The sequence below is a fragment of the Microchirus variegatus genome (genome assembly GCF_963457635.1).
Source record: "Microchirus variegatus genome assembly, chromosome: 7".
Classification (NCBI taxonomy): Eukaryota; Metazoa; Chordata; class Actinopteri; order Pleuronectiformes; family Soleidae; genus Microchirus; species Microchirus variegatus.
The window spans coordinates 25495430-25511949 of NC_139808.1; the positions used below are offsets into that span (position 1 = coordinate 25495430).

At 42.5% G+C, this 16520-nt stretch overlaps 1 protein-coding gene across 2 annotated transcripts in view; it reads right to left on the reverse strand.

Annotated features, from left to right (window-relative positions):
* The window catches only part of grm2a (glutamate receptor, metabotropic 2a), a gene marked incomplete at both ends in the record, with an annotated part of 33544 nt that extends 17851 nt beyond the window's left edge, over window positions 1-15693 (reverse strand). Inside the window, one exon of one of the 2 annotated variants that reach the window (XM_083892132.1) lies at window positions 15166-15693. In XM_083892132.1, coding sequence (XP_083748258.1) covers window positions 15166-15693 — 528 coding nt within the window. The remainder of the gene's footprint in view (window positions 1-15165) is intronic. The other variant, XM_083892133.1, reaches the window with a different exon arrangement.
* Between the last annotated feature and the right edge of the window lie 827 nt (window positions 15694-16520).

Here is a 16520-nt window from a genome sequence, read left to right on the forward strand (position 1 = left end):
TTGAGGATATTCATGAAGCAAATACAACAGACGTGACAGGAAGAGGCATTATTGACTCGAGCGCATCCTCACTGATAAATGGATCGATGCAGCGCAAGGCATGAGAGTAAATCTCGTGTGATGTGGTGTAGGACCTCCGCGGACTGCCAGGGTGGGATCTTTGTGTTATTTTCGCAGCATCAGACATCGTGTGAATATTAAATTAACCAAGGTCAGTGGTTTCTCCGCACACCGCGATATATCAAGATTTATTGGAATCAATGAGACAAAAACATTTGCGTGCGGCGGGTTTGCATTTCTGTATCGATGAAACACACGAGAGGCTAAATAATTGCAGCGCTACGTGAAAATCCTATGCTGACAGGACGTCTCTGAACATGTGGTTAAAGCAGCTGGCAGCAGAATGTGTTTGCTCCCACAGGAAGAAGAAGAATGATCAAAAGTGGCAGCAAAACACTATCTTAATTATTTTTTGACATCACTGAATTCTTGATTTTGTCGATTGAGTCTTTTCTTTCATCCTAAATTGAGGTTTTTCTTCAATCCTGGTCCTATGGGGGGGCAGGGAGGAACCCATGCCCTGCATGTTTTAGATGTTTCCCTGCTCCAGCACACCTGATCCGAATAGATGGATCGTTATCGGGCTTCTGCAGAGCTCGCTGATGAGCTGACCGTTTGAATCAGGTGTGCTGGAGCGGTGAAACATCTAAAACAGACAAGCAAGCAGGACAGAGGGTTCGCATAGGACCAGGACTGAGACACTCCTATCCCAAATTACATCAACCCTTTAACGCACCTAGACACCTTTTTGTGTTTTTGACTTCTTCTTTTTAGCATATCTTTTTCATTTGTTCATGCATGTTGTTCAAATTTTGCCAGGTTGTGTAATTTTGGGTGCTTTAAAAAAATGTTCATGTGATTTACAATAACACACGATAGATCATAAAATCAAGGGGCATCATGAATAAACCTGGCAATTTAAGGGTTAAAATTAAAAAAAATAAAATAATAATATTTGATATGGATGGAAAGAAGAGATGTTGGTCTAAAACCTAAAAAAAAAAAAAAAAAAAATCAATAATACAGATGTATACTATTTTTACACCTGTGTACTTTCATGCGCACCATTTGGTGTGCTAGGTGCAATGACGTAACTTTTTTGAAGGCGGGTTAAAAAAGGTAAACAAAACAACAATAAGGCATGAGAAACAATAATAATATTCATATTAATTGACAGAAAAAGGCAGATGTTTGTGTTCAGAGTCGTCACGATAAGCATTGTTTGGAGCAAGAATTTCAAATTGGTAAATTGTGCAAAATTTCTGCAGTTAATATATGATATGTATATTTTAGGCGAGCTTTAAAAGACTGACTCGTTTAAAGTGGAAAAACAATATTATGTTTTTGCAGCTGTTTCTGGTAAGGTGGTCATTTTCTGCCACGGGGAACAAATTAGTAAATTCTTTGCGTAGCTTAGCCATTTTTAGGCTAATTTAAGAAACTGAGATGACAGTTAAAAACATATTGTTTGTAAAAAATTTGAGCTGTATTCATTCAACACAGACACAATAGCTTAAAGGTGCCATATGTAAGAATGTGGCCAAAAACCAATACTACATTCAAATTCAAAATACCGAGGTCTTTTAGGTTTCGTTTTCTGACGTAACTGGCAACCCGTAGTTGCTCGGCAGCTGAGACTCTACTGACTGCAATGATTGGTAGACGGCGGTAGGTGGCGCCACATGCCAAAACATGATTTCTAAGCATAAACATGATTTGCAGTCTGCAAAATATTTTTTTTAATGCGAATATTTTGTCTGTACTGTTGTTGTTGGTGAGTTCAGTTTGTTATATGAACATTATTCCTGAGTCTCTGTGACATATTAGGAGGATTTTATGGCCAGTTGCTTTAGATTTATCACATAATGCACCTTTAACAAACACATGAATAGCTCAGTGGGTCATCTACATGGTAATTTAAATGCTAATTGAGCAGTAATTGGGTTCATCGCCTGCTGACAATACAGTAAGGTGGGAATTACCATTTTTAAGGAGTCAGCTGAGGATGCCGAGGAAAAAGAAGACTCATCCATGTTTGGATCTGAATCCAGGTCAGTGTATGACTTGTTGTTGTTAAGCTGAGGGTCTTCACCATCCCTCACAGCACAGCAGTGGCAGCTTTACAACACGCAGAAGGCACAGAACACGTGTAGATGTGCATTAATAAAGCAGGTGTTAAGTTTTTAGTGATTCAGGACAAGGACGAGACAGAAGTGGCACCAAGTAATCTAATCCCTCCGTACAGTTTAAATTAAATAGGCTGATATTCATCGATACTGTGTATTATTAGATGTAGCAGGTGTCTGTCATGTTTGAGTGTGTTTTTAACAAAGGTAATGAATGAATGGTGGATGTGTGTGCAGGGCAGTGAAAGGAGCTTTGCCTCAGCTTAGTAATCCACTTACATTTGGCCTGTGGAAGGTTGAAAGGCACAGTACCACCTCTAATACGACGAGCTTAGCGACAAATCATGATACAGATGTTACACGTATGGCTTATAGAAAACTAAGCTCCTTTCAAAACCTGAGGCTGACACAGTGACTGTACTCAGAAGAGACGTGTGTAGATATAAGGAGTCTAAAGGCAAGACAGTGATGATTTAAAGACAAGATGGTGGCCTTGTCACAATGAGGTCCCTTTTATTTATATACTTTGGAGTTAGTTCTGTTCTGGTTTCCTGTTTTATTTTGAAGTTATGAGGTGTTATGAGGACAGGTGAATGATGAGGACAGGTGAATGATGATGACAAGTGAATGATGAGGACAGGTGAATGATGATGACAGGTGATTGATGAGGACAGGTGAGTATTGAGGACAGGTGAATGATGAGGACAGGTGAGTGATGAGGACAGGTGAGTGATGAGGACAGATGAGTGATGAGGATAGGTATATGAATGATGAGGACAGCTGAATGATAATGACAGGTTAGTGATGAATAATGAGGACAGGTGAATGATGAGGACAGGTGAATGATGAAGACAGATGAATGAATGATGAGGACAGGTGAGTGAATGAAGAGGACAGGTGAATGATAATGACAGATGAATGAATTAATTAATTAATGATGAGGACAGGTGAACAATGACGAGAAGTGAATGATGAGGACAGGTGAATGACAAGGACAGGTGAACGATGAGGACAGGTGAACAATGACGAGGACAGGTGAATGACGAGGACAGGTGAATGATGAGGACAGGTAAGTGAATGATGAGGACAGGTGAATTACAATGACAGGTGAGTGATGAGGACAGTTGAATGATGAGGACAGGTGAGTGATGAGGACAGGTGAATGAAGAGGACAGGTGAATGATGAGTACAGGTGAATGAAGAGGACAGGTGAATGAAGAGGACAGGTGAATAATGACGACAGGTGATTTGTTCACCTGTCCTAAAATCTGCATTGTTTTTCTGCAATCACTCAGTGGTTCAGTCCTTCCTTTTCAGTATGTAGTGACTTTTTAAAAAGCCTATCAGATGCTGCACCGGTAAGACTAGGTCCGATTTTGCAATAATTCTATTCTATTCATTACATTTTGATAGACAGTGCGGTGTCTGCCAGTGTCTGAGTGCAGTAATTAGGGCCCTATGAAATCCGTTTTATTTTTTTCCAAATTCCGTTTTATTTTTTCCCAAATTCCGTTTTTTCCGTTTTAATTTTTTAGAATTCCATTTTTTCCGTTTTATTTATTTTTTATTCTGTTTCTTTTTACCTTTTATACTTACTTTACCACCATAGAATGTGTGCTTTTTGTGTCAATGCAACTTTCTTCTTGAATCCACTGACTTCTCAATTGTTCAATTGTTTTGACTTAAGTTAAATCCTAATTAAGTAAATGCCAGTGAATCTTAAAACAAGCCATGCAATGCTGGTCACATTTAAAAGAAAAATAATAATAATAAACATAAATAAATAAGTGGTAGTGCCCCCTCATCTGGTGCAGACGGATTTCTGCGCACCGCCCCTGCGCTGTACTGTTCTCCCTCTCCTGCGCCGTGCGCTTCTCCGTATCCGACTGGATCGTTTCTCAACACGCAATATTACCTCTACAACGCTGTAATTAAGGGAATAACAGATGCATCAGATGAGCTGATGTCTTTAGTTAACTGTTCAAAGAGAGAGAATGTTCTCTGCTGTTAAGTGAAAGTCGCGGGGAGTTCATAAGTTTCACTTTTGCGCAGATACTTTCCAGCATTTAACAGGCGATGTTCCACAGTTTACTCGCCGTGGTTCGGCCGCCGAATTATCGGTGCATTCCTAAATACAACATCTTTATTGACAATAACAATATAACCGTAATAATGGCGTATTTGATGGTGTGACTTGGGTTTCAATCGGCACCTGGACAAGGAGACGCTCGCCGGTTACATGCGAGCGCAGCGCACTTGTTCCGCGGTTTAGAAAAAAAAAGTGTATATAAAGTAAATAAACAAGCAACACGCACTGGGGGAGACCCTGACCGGGTGAGTGTTTGTGGGGAGATACACGGGTGGTGCCACGAATGAGCGTTCCCCGGAACATTTCTCCAGACAAACGTTCTTTCTCCTCACGATGACAGCATTTCAGTCACATTATGTCAATTTCCGCGATATTCCGCGTTTAACATTAGATTCCGTTTTTATTGGCCAATTCCGCGATTCCGTCCGCGATTCCGTTAACACGGAAATCATAGGGCCCTAAGTAATGCATGCTGCCCTTTGACACCTGGCTCCACCAGGACGGAGATTCTGAGCCGTAACAGGTTCAAAGGAGCACATGAGCCCCAGAGCAAAGACAGTAGAGGATGTCATGAAGAGAGAGAAGACAGGAAGAGCTTGAGAAATGTGACACCAGAAAAACAAACTGGGGTGTGTAGGGTCTTCCTGACGATTCTCAGTATCTGTGGACTCAAATGTGTTCTGTGCTCTACAGTAAATTATTGAATCATGCGATGGATAAGGAAAATAATTGACTGTTGGTGAATTAAATTGGTTATTTCAGTTGCTCACAGCAAAGTCAAGGCACTCATTTAAATTACACTCCTCATTAATTCAGTACAATTACCATGAAGAGCAAAAATACTGGGTTGCATTAGGTCTCGCTTTGCCTGAGGTTTTAGTTCTGGACAGTTTACATTCTCACTGTTTTAGACACAGGGATCAACCATTTTCTACAGCTTTAACCTCCACACGGGGTTGCTGGTGCCAATCCCAGCTGACATTTTTGAATGATGATGACAGGTGAGTGAAGAGGACAGGTGAATGAATGATGAGGACAGGTGAATGATAATGACAGGTGAGTGATGAATGATGAGGACAGGTGAATGAATGATGAGGACAGGTGAGTGAAGAGGACAGGTGAATGAATGATGAGGACAGGTGAATGATAATGACAGGTGAGTGATGAATGATGAGGACAGGTGAATGAATGATGAGGACAGGTGAATGATAATGACAGGTGAGTGATGAATGATGAGGACAGGTGAATGATGAAGACAGGTGAGTGAATGATGAGGACAGGTGAGTGATGAATGATGAGGACTGGTGAATGATGAGGACAGGTAAGCGAATGATGAGGACAGGTGAATGATGAGGACAGGTGAGTGATGAGGACAGGTGAGTGATGAGGACATGTGAATGATGAGGACAGGTGAGTGATGAGGACAGGTGAATGAAGAGGACAGGTGAGTGATGAGAACAAGTGAATTTTGCTGGTGCAAATCGGTTCCTGAAAGCTAAGACGTTGCACTTCAAAGCAAATGTGTGAATATTACGGTAAAGTCACTAAACACCGATGCAGAAAAGACAGCAAATCAGAACCTTTGTGGTGGTTCCTCTAAAATTGACCGTAGGTGTGAGAGTGAATGGTTGTTTGTCTTATATATATAATAAGATAAAGCAGTAGAAGATGGATGGATGGATTACTCATGTTGTTGATGTCAAATCGATCTCTTTAACCCTACAACACCATTGGTGGGTGGTTTTCACCCGAGCAAATAAATTTATGTGATTTTCGTGAAAACCACGTTTTCATCTTCATAATTTTTTTTTCTTCCCAAAATTCCTAATTTTCCAGTAACAATGGTCCCCTCGTGATGCTTTTCTTTCATTTTGTTAGACATGACACAGTTTAAAATAAAAGAGCACTACTCAAATTTGTCATGTATTGTCATGTTTTGATATATTTTGATGACTTTTTATTGGGTGTATTTATTATCTCGGGTAAAAATCACCCGGCATTAGTGATGGTGTTTTGAATTTGAGCGATAGTGTTCTAGGGTTAAACTGTCACATGGTGCTTCAGGGAGCCATCACATTGCTTACATATATATATATATATTGCTTAAAGGTGCCATATGTAAGATTGTGGCCAAAAACGGTTACTACATTCAAATTAAAAATACTGAGGTCTTTTAGGTTTCGTTTTCTGACGTAACTGGCAACCCGTGCTTGCTCGGCAGCTGAGACTCTACTGACTGCAATGACTGGTAGACGGCGGTAGGTGGCGCCACATGCCAAAACATGATTTGCAGTCTGCAAAATATTTTTTTTTAATGCAAATATTTTGGCTGTACTGTTGTTGTTGGTGAGTTCAGTTTGTTATATGAACATTATTCCTGAGTCTCTGTGACATATTAGGAGGATTTTATGGCCAGTTGCTTTAGATTTAATAATAATAATAATACATTTAATTTAAAAGCACCTTTCAGGTCACTCAAGTACACTTGACAGACAGAATGAGTTAAAATTTTCACAAAAGATATCCAAAATATAAGATCACAAATGAATAAAAACATTTTGTAAAATCACATAAAAATGCATTAAAGAGACAGAAATAAAGACAACAGGCGACACGCAAAGAAAGACAGTGACATAAGAGAGCGCGGGGGGAAACACGGGTACACAGAAATAAGGAACTAAAGAGTGAGTGTCCTCGTCCAGGAAATATGAGGGCGTACTTTGTGGAGATGTCATCATTTTCTCCTTTTTTTTCTACATGAAAAGCCCATCTGCTCCTCCCCGAAGACCGTCTCAGTGAGCTTCTACAGCAATAACACCGAATTCCCACTGCAGCAGTCCTGAGCTTCAGTATCACACATAAAGAGAAAGAAGTGCTCGCAAACACACATCCATGAGGATATATATATATATATAAGATAAGAGTGTACAGTGAATCCTTATTAGTTTATTTCTTAAGATTTAGTTGCCTGGCAACAGCATTCACTGAGTGAAAATATGAATATCTAGAGCAAAGATGGTGGTTTTCTTTCTTTGAGATCAGGTCCTGCCCTCTTTCACCCTGACGCTTAACACAAACCTCACTCACGCTTGCGCTCGTTCTTTCGTTTACTCCCCGAGCGCCACGTATACGCTTAAGCAGCGGCGCTAAAACAACATCATTTCATTTCCTTCCTCTGTGAATTCACTGCCTTTTTCTCTCTCAGTCGATCGTCTAAAGTTTAAAAGTCTTCGTGCACACAGCTGCGGACACGATACGAAGTGCAACTGTGGTTCTGCCGATCCACTGAATAATCCAATCACGCGTGAATTATTTACGTTTTTCAGGAGCACGTTCCTTTCTTTTAACCATGAATTATGCATTATCGCGGCATGGTTTTATTGATATCGCTCATCATTATTGTTCATCCTGCCGTGGATTTCTGTCATGTGTGTGTGTGTGTTCATGTCCAAGTCCCTTGTATGACACACACACACACAGTCGCTGTCTGCTGACAGATGAAGACAGTTCTATAAATAAGGGGATTGTGGTGCGGCAGGAAGAGGATTCTCGAGCTCCTCAAAAAAAAAAAAGCTCATAATAAAGTCGACCCTTATTATTCCGCTCACACGTTTTTTAGTCTTCAAATATCAGGATCTAGATCTCTAGATTCCAGCGCACATCCTGGCGAGCGTGTCTCATTAATCTGTGGGAACGACCACATCTCAGGCTGTGCTGCTGGAATATTCCAATTAGATCACACAGGTTCTGTTGCACAATAAGAGCGAGAGCCATATTTTGCTTTTTTGGGGGGGGGGTTCGTTGTTTACAGATTGCAGTATTTGACATCTTCTGGGGGATTCTCGCTCTCTCTTTCTACTGACTCTTATTTAGCAGCTGTCAGGGTAACCAAAGCACAAACAGTAGCACCGTTCATATCTTAACCCAAACAAGCCCGAGGCGAGATGTTCCTGGACTGCTATTGTAGACTATATGAAACGCAATTAGCAGAAGTCCTAAGGGCAGTAAAGAGTAAAAAGGGGTCGTTCACGGGCGACGTCATTCGCAATTCTCAACAGAGAGACACACGTGTTGTTATAAATGAGAGCGGCGAGGTCACGACGCAGCCTGTGCATGTTTTTCTGGGCAGAGACGGAAAAATATGTCAACAGTTTGAAAGCAGCGAACGTTTTTCAGATAAAGTCAACTCTGACTCTTTGATCGGCAAAGCGGGTGAGGTGAAGGGGAGAAGCAGCACTGGTAACACACTGTCTTTGTTTTGATTTGATATTTTCTTTTCAAAATAAATCGATTGCTTAATTCAGTGAAGCTACAGCCACGTCAGTCTCAGCAGTTCCCAGGTTTTTTAGTAACAACAGGTGCAACTGAAGGGCAACGTTATCCCACAAGTGGCAACCAGTTGTGAAGCCTTGAGATTCACGGTTATTGGCCAGTGCTTTGTTGAGGTTTTGTAACAAGGAGCTCACCTGCAGCCAGGCTTCTATTGGATACGCTAGCATGCTAAATCCAACGAGACAGTTGCAGAAACTTTATGGCAGAAAAGTTGCCAACAACAGGTGTTTGTGCTCGCAAACGAAACACGGTTTTTAGTTAAAGCTGCTGCCAAGAAAACGGCTGACGCAGAGCGATCCAAGACCAGAATGAACATCGGTCAGTTAGCGACAACTGAAAGCCCAGTAAGGGCTGAAAGGGCTGAGTTTGTTTTTCAGTATCCAAAAAACTTAGCGTCAACGAAAAGTACCGAAAGTTACTGTGTTTGTTGCGCATTCCTGTGCTCTTAAGGAGTAGCTTCCGATGGAAGTCTGAAGAAACAGGCTAGGACGTAGCCTAGCCAACTGTTTTTCGAGGATCTCCAACTCCAAATTCTCCAAATTGGCATCGTGTGTCACTGAAGAATACCTGAAACTAGCCAATGGAGACCATTTAACCCTGAGGAAGATGTTTATTTATGTTGTAAATCAAGCGTAAAGTCAGATCATTTGCCCAGTTTTTACATACAGTCTATGTTAAAAACACCTCCGGCTTTTATGACTCATCTTTCAGGTATTTTTAGAATCTGCCTGCAACAGCCCAGAATAACATGGCTATTAGCTCTATTAAAGGTGCATTATGTAATAAATCTAAAGCAACTGGCCATAAAATTCTCCTAATATGTCACAGAGACTCAGGAATAATGTTCATATAACAAACTGAACTGACCAACAACAACAGTACAGCCAAAATGTTTGCATTAAAAAAAATATTTTGCAGACTGCAAATCATGTTTATGTTTTGAAATCATGTTTTGGCATGTGGCGCCACCTACCGCCGTCTACCAATCATTGCAGTCAGTAGAGTCTCAGCTGCCTAGCAACCACGGGTTGCCAGTTACGTCAGAAAATGCAACCTAAAAGACCTCGGTATTTTGAATTTGAATGTAGTAACCGTTTTTGGCCACATTCTTACATATGGCACCTTTAAAGCTCCCATAGAGTGGTCCTATCGTACATATATGCGAGTTACGGAGGTCTACTTGTTTTTATGGTCAAAAACCTCCTAATTGCTGGAAACGAGACGATGGAAATCTCTCCTTACTGAAGCTCTCGTCAGCCGAGCGGTTTCAGACTGAAATCTCACCCCCAGAGGACAGAAATGTCTTGTGATTTGCCAGCCAACGACAGCTTTCCCCCAAAAAAACAACATTAATTGGAACTTCTATTCTAGGTTCCGCTTTTAAACAAAACATTTTGAAATCCTTTATGATTTCAGTGCACAATAATGACAGTATAATTTTATGCCAGGGTCATTACTCATTACCTCGCACAGACAGACTGCAAGGCAAAAAACCCTTGAATTCCATAAATATCGCTGCAAGCCGATCTACTCAAACTGCCCAGATGGCAGCGCAGACTGTTTAAGATACAAGCGCTCGCGTTGTTTTACGGTTTTTTGACGCCGTGTGACTCACGCCGTCCCTTCCTCTCCACCTCTGAGAGGATGATCGAATCTGCCTGTCAACTGTGTCAGTGTTTCTGTGAAACATGAGCTCTCATTTGATCCCAGCTCCATCTCGCACACCTCTGCCAAACCACCAGACAGCCCGGCTGTAACCACAGAAAAGCAGGGCCTCCGCGAAGGCTGCGAGAAAACGTCATAAAACTTCGCCTCCGCACTTAACTCAGTCTGTGCCCGTATAAATGCCAGCATGGGCTGCAGGCCTGCAGCCAGGTTCGCCCCCGTATCCATGATTGTGGCACTAAAACACCAGCAGCACAGCAACACACTTCTTCATTGTGACAGATTTAGACAGCACTCGGCGTTCTCACCACCTGTCACACTGCCCGTGTTCCACCGCGTCGCCATGGTGATCGGGGGGGGGGGGGGGGCATTTAAACTAATATAGTCAGTTGTGAGATACACACTCACACGTGTCTGACTGAATTATCTGCATGCCTGGTTCACACAAAGGTCTGACTGGGCTGGAGATAATGTACAAACCCAGGAGGTTAAAATAAAATGTCCTGTGTAATAATAACAAGGTCCCCCCCAAAAAAATAGCAGAGAAAAAACTTAAAGGTGCTAATGTAAGAATGTGGCCAAAAACGGTTACTACATTCAAATTTAAAATACAGAGGTCTTTTAGGTTTGTTTTCTGACGTAACTGGCAACCCGTGGTTGCTCGGCAGCTGAGGCTCTACTGACTACAATGATTGGTAGACGGCGGTAGGTGGCGCCACATGACGCCAAAACATGATTTCAAAACATAAACATGATTTGCAGTCTGCAAAATATTTTGTCTGTACTGTTGTTGTTGGTGAGTTCAGTTTGTTATATGAACATTATTCCTGAGTCTCTGTGACACATTAGGAGGATTTTATGGCCAGTTGCTTTAGATTTATTACATAATGCACCTTTAAGACTTCAGAGTAAAGCAATAAGTCAATAAGAGAGCTTAAGAACATAATGTGATCATAATTATTTAAAGGCCACATGGTTTAAAAACAAGGGGGCGTAAGCAGATTCATATTTGCAGAAGCTGTTTGTACAGTGGTTCGCCTGCCATGATAGATGTTCACCGGGAGATAGCACACCTCATAACGGCGGCGTATTAGAACATACAGGGTTATTCATGGTGAGAAAGAGATCTGTGTCCTGTGGTGCACTCCTGCTGCTGCCGGGGGGAAGATTCATTGAGAAGCTAGGGCAGACCTCAGACCTCAGGCTTGTAATAGTACATCCATAAATTACCCGCAAGACAAGGGCACTCCCCGAGGAGCCCCAGATGCCGAGGTTTCTCTAAAATTACGGCTCATTTATCAAGTCCTTTAATTCCATTTCAACTGGAATCCCTTCCCGTATAGGTGTCCCAATCCTCATCGTACATCATCTCCTCGGGCCTCTTCGTCAGGGTAATGCATCCCTGTGCACTGTACCGCATGTTTAGCATTGTATTAAGTCAACAACGTTTTGTTTAGGAGCGATAAAGAATGTTTTCCAGTGCTACTGGGGAATATTATATATGAACATAAGTCTAGAAAAAAGAAAAGTATGGACAAGGGTTTTATGTAATACTGAAGGCGCTATTGGTCAATGCTTTTGGTTACCTATATAGAGGGTAACACTGCCTTTGAAAACAAGCGATTCTTATGCAAGATTCCTTCCTGAAGGAACCCACTGGAGCCACTTTAAAGGCAATTTACCATGGATACCTTGCTCAAGGGGTACCCCAGTCCCAGGGTAGAGGCAATTTACAACGGATACCTTGCTCAAGGGGTACCCCAGCCCCTGGGTAGAGGGAATTTACAATGGATGCCTTGCTCAAGGGGTACCCCAGTCCCAGGGTAGAGGCAATTTACAACGGATACCTTGCTCAAGGGGTACCCCAGCCCCTGGGTAGAGGGAATTTACAATGGATGCCTTGCTCAAGGGGTACCCCAGCCCCTGGGTAGAGGCAATTTACAATGGATACCTTGTTCAAGGGGTACCCCAGCCCCTGGGTAGAGGCAATTTACAATAGAAACCTAACTCAAGGGGTACCCCAGCCCCTGGTTAGAGGCCATTTACAATGGATACCTTGCTCAAGGGGTACCCCAGTCCCTGGGTAGAGTCAATTTACAATGGATACCTTGCTCACGGGGTACCCCAGCCCCTGGGTAGAGGCAATTTACAACGGATACCTTGCTCAAGGGGTACCCCAACCCCTGGTTAGAGGGAATTTACAACGGATACCTTTCTCAAGGGGTACCCCAGCCCCTGGGTAGAGGCAATTTACAATGGATACCTTTCTCAAGGGGTACCTCAGCCCCTGGGTAGAGGCAATTTACAATGGATACCTTTCTCAAGGGGTACCCCAGCCCCTGGTTAGAGGGAATTTACAACGGATACCTTTCTCAAGGGGTACCCCAGTCCCTGGGTAGAGGCAATTTACAAAGGATACCTTGCTCAATGGGTACCACAGCCCCTGGTTAGAGGGAATTTACAACAGATACCTTGCTCAAGGGGTACCCCAGCCCCTGGGTAGAGGCAATTTACAACGGATACCTTGCTCAAGAGGTACCCCAACCCCTGGTTAGAGGCAATTTACAACGGATACCTTTCTCAAGGGGTACCCCAGTCCCTGGGTAGAGGCAATTTACAATAGAAACCTTGCTCAAGAGGTACCCCAGCCCCTGGTTAGAGGCAATTTACAACAGATACATTTCCGAAGGGGTACCCCAGCCCCTGGGTAGAGGCAATTTACAACGGATACCTTTCTCAAGGGGTACCCCAGTCCCTGTGTAGAGGCAATTTACAATAGAAACCTTGCTCAAGAGGTACCCCAGCCCCTGGTTAGAGGCAATTTACAACAGATACATTTCCGAAGGGGTACCCCAGCCCCTGGGTAGAGGCAATTTACAATGGATACCTTGCTCAAGGGGTACCCCAGCCCCTTCGCCAGAGGGAAACTCAAACTAGCAACCTTCCATTCACAAGGCAAGCTCCCTTTTCCACTTGTCCGTGGTCGTTGGCCCTGCACGCCACAGTAATCAACTGGATAAATTATTTCTAGATGGGAGGAAGTACATCCCACGCTTCAGACAAACAAATATCTGAGAGCATGAACGTGTGTGTGTGTGTGTGTGTGTGTGTGTGTGTGTGTGTGTGTGTGTGTGTGTGTGTGTGTGTGTGTGTGTGTGTGTGTGTGTGTGTGTGTGTGTGTGTGTGTGTGTGTGTGTGTGTGTGTGTGCGTGCGTGTGTGTGTGTGTGTGTGTGCGCGGTGAACCGCACTCATCGTCGGAGACAGCAGGCACACTCCTCTGGCTGACTGAACCAGGATGATGAGTTTAAACGAACGCACATACATTCACAAACCCTCCACGGTCGTCCGCGTATCTCTGCGATCACAGCGATTTTTTTGAATTTGCACCGACGTCGGCCACATTAGAGCGGAAGATTTGGCGAGCCAATTAGCAGAGCTTTCATCGCTGCTGCTGCTGCTGCTGCTGAGAGTAATCACGCCGTCGATAGTCACCCTGTCAGCCTGTCCCGAGAAACAACATCTGCAGCGTGTCGGCGTCTGACAGCGCTGCGGCTGCAAGTGTGAGTTACTGGCGAAAGAGAAAGAGATCTTTTAAATTAGATCAGCCAAGCATTTGGCCACGCAGGTAAACAGATCCTGCTCGCGGAACCAATACTCATTAAGTCGCCCGTGTTAACATCTTGCAAAGGATAATTGCACAAGGTACTTAAGTCTAAATGGACGCTCATATGACCATCCATCACGTTTACTCTCAGGCTCGTACGCTTTTCCTCTATCCGTCTTGTACTTCATCCTAGACCTGGATAGATAGATAGATAGATAGATAGATAGATAGATAGATAGATAGATAGATAGATAGATAGATAGATAGATAGATAGATAGATAGATAGATAGATAGATAGATAGATAGATAGATAGATAGATAGATAGATAGATCACAAGCTAACTAGATAGATAGATAGATAGATAGATAGATAGATAGATAGATAGATAGATAGATAGATAGATAGATAGATAGATAGATAGATAGATAGATAGATCACAAGCTAACTAGATAGATAGATAGATAGATAGATAGATAGATAGATAGATAGATAGATAGATAGATAGATAGATAGATAGATCACAAGCTAACTAGATAGATAGATAGATAGATAGATAGATAGATAGATAGATAGATAGATAGATAGATAGATAGATAGATAGATAGATAGATAGATAGATAGATAGATAGATAGATCACAAAATAGATAGATAGATAGATAGATAGATAGATAGATAGATAGATAGATAGATAGATAGATAGATAGATAGATAGATAGATAGATAGATAGATAGATAGATAGATAGATGATCTTATGTTCTAAGATGAAAATGCCCACTCGCGCATTTACTGCCTTATTAGTTCGGTTTCCTACCTGATTCTATGAATATTGGTATTGTAAATTCAGATTCTGGAGATAACTTGACCTTTTTATTCTGCTCACACATTTCAGTCATGAAATACCACGCCTCCACATTGTGTATGTGTGTGTGTGTGTGTGTGTGTGTGTGTGTGTGTGTGTGTGTGTGTGTGTGTGTGTGTGTGTGTGTAAACTATCACATCTACAGCTGTGGGATAACATATTCACACAGGTGCTTTTACACAATCAGAACTTTCACCCAAATACCAGAAACTTGTCAGGTTTTTTACTCGCAGACACAGATTTTTTTGGGGCGGGGAATCATTCTTCAGTGAACACATTTGTGAATTAAAACTGCTTTTTGAAGATCTGAAATAATGAAATGATCTGTTTTTCTTCACAAAGAAGAAATAAAGATTATAGAAAACATCAAGCTGTAAATGAATCATCGCGTTACGGCCACTCATGCTGTTTTCATTGGTTCCTACCTGAATGGAGACGTCGCTGTAGGAGCCTCCTATGACCCCAGAGATGGCCAGAGGGATGTCGTCGTGGATGGCGTAGGAGCCGTCGGGGCACGTGTACTCACTGTCGTCCACTTTGGTGAGGGAGGCCCTCACAAACTCCAGGGACTGCTCCAGAGCGTAGGTGTCCTTCGAGCAAGTGTCCAGTATATGAGCCCCCAGTCTGATCCCTGGCAGGATGTGCTCGTCCTTGTTGATTTCGTCTAGTGCCAGCAGCATGGCCTCCAGTCTCTGGATCCCTCTCTGAGAATTAATCTTGCCACAGTCTTCTGTCCCCTCGCCTTTCTGGTGCACGGGGAACAGGCCGCCAATCATCAAATCCCCTTCCAGCGTGATCTCCCTCTTAAAGTCAGTGTTGTAACCTACCGCAGGCAAACCTTGGGCAGCCTGGGCAAAGAGAGACACGCACAAGCACAGCAGGCTGAGGCGGGACAGCCGGAGAGGCCGGGGCACAGGGTTTGCCCCCGACACGGTGGATTTCCCCGACGACATATCCCTAGGCACAGTTAGGTCGCCGTCCTGCGTGGGGTTTGTGGTCGGCGAATGGTCAGCGTTCGATCAGCGTGGCAGCACCAAAAGAGAAAGAAGAGTAAGAGTAAGCCGCTGGATCTCACAGCATCCGTGCTTTTATTCTCACAGAGGCCATTTACAGGGTCAACGCCATCTTCTCTGTGCCGCTCTTTTTCAGAGTTTTCGTAGATTACAGCCTGGAGATCAAACAGAGAGAAAAGTCAGTCGCAGCCTTTGAGTGCGAGTACAATGACGGCTTTGTCTCAGAAAAAACATTGTGTCTGCAAGGGACTGACTTTGAAAAATTGTATTATATATATATCATCTGCATCTCTATTAGTGATCAGGTGATGATTATTGCTGCTGGTGGTGGGTTTATTCTTGAATGTAATTTAGAAACTGTTCATTAATCATAGCATTAGTTCTGCACAAATTACAAGGACAATTAGATAGATAGATAGATAGATAGATAGATAGATAGATAGATAGATAGATAGATAGATAGATAGATAGATAGATAGATAGATAGATAGATAGATAGATAGATAGATAGATAGATAGATAGATAGATAGATAGATAGATAGATAGATAGATAGATAGATAGCAATTGTTTTAGCTAATTTTGAGCTATCCTATAGCTAAAAGATAGATTCTAGCTTGGTAGCTCACTAACTAGTACGCTGACTAGCATGCTAACTAGCAAGATAGATAGATAGATAGATAGATAGATAGATAGATAGATAGATAGATAGATAGATAGATAGATAGATAGATAGATAGATAGATAGATAGATAGATAGATAGATAG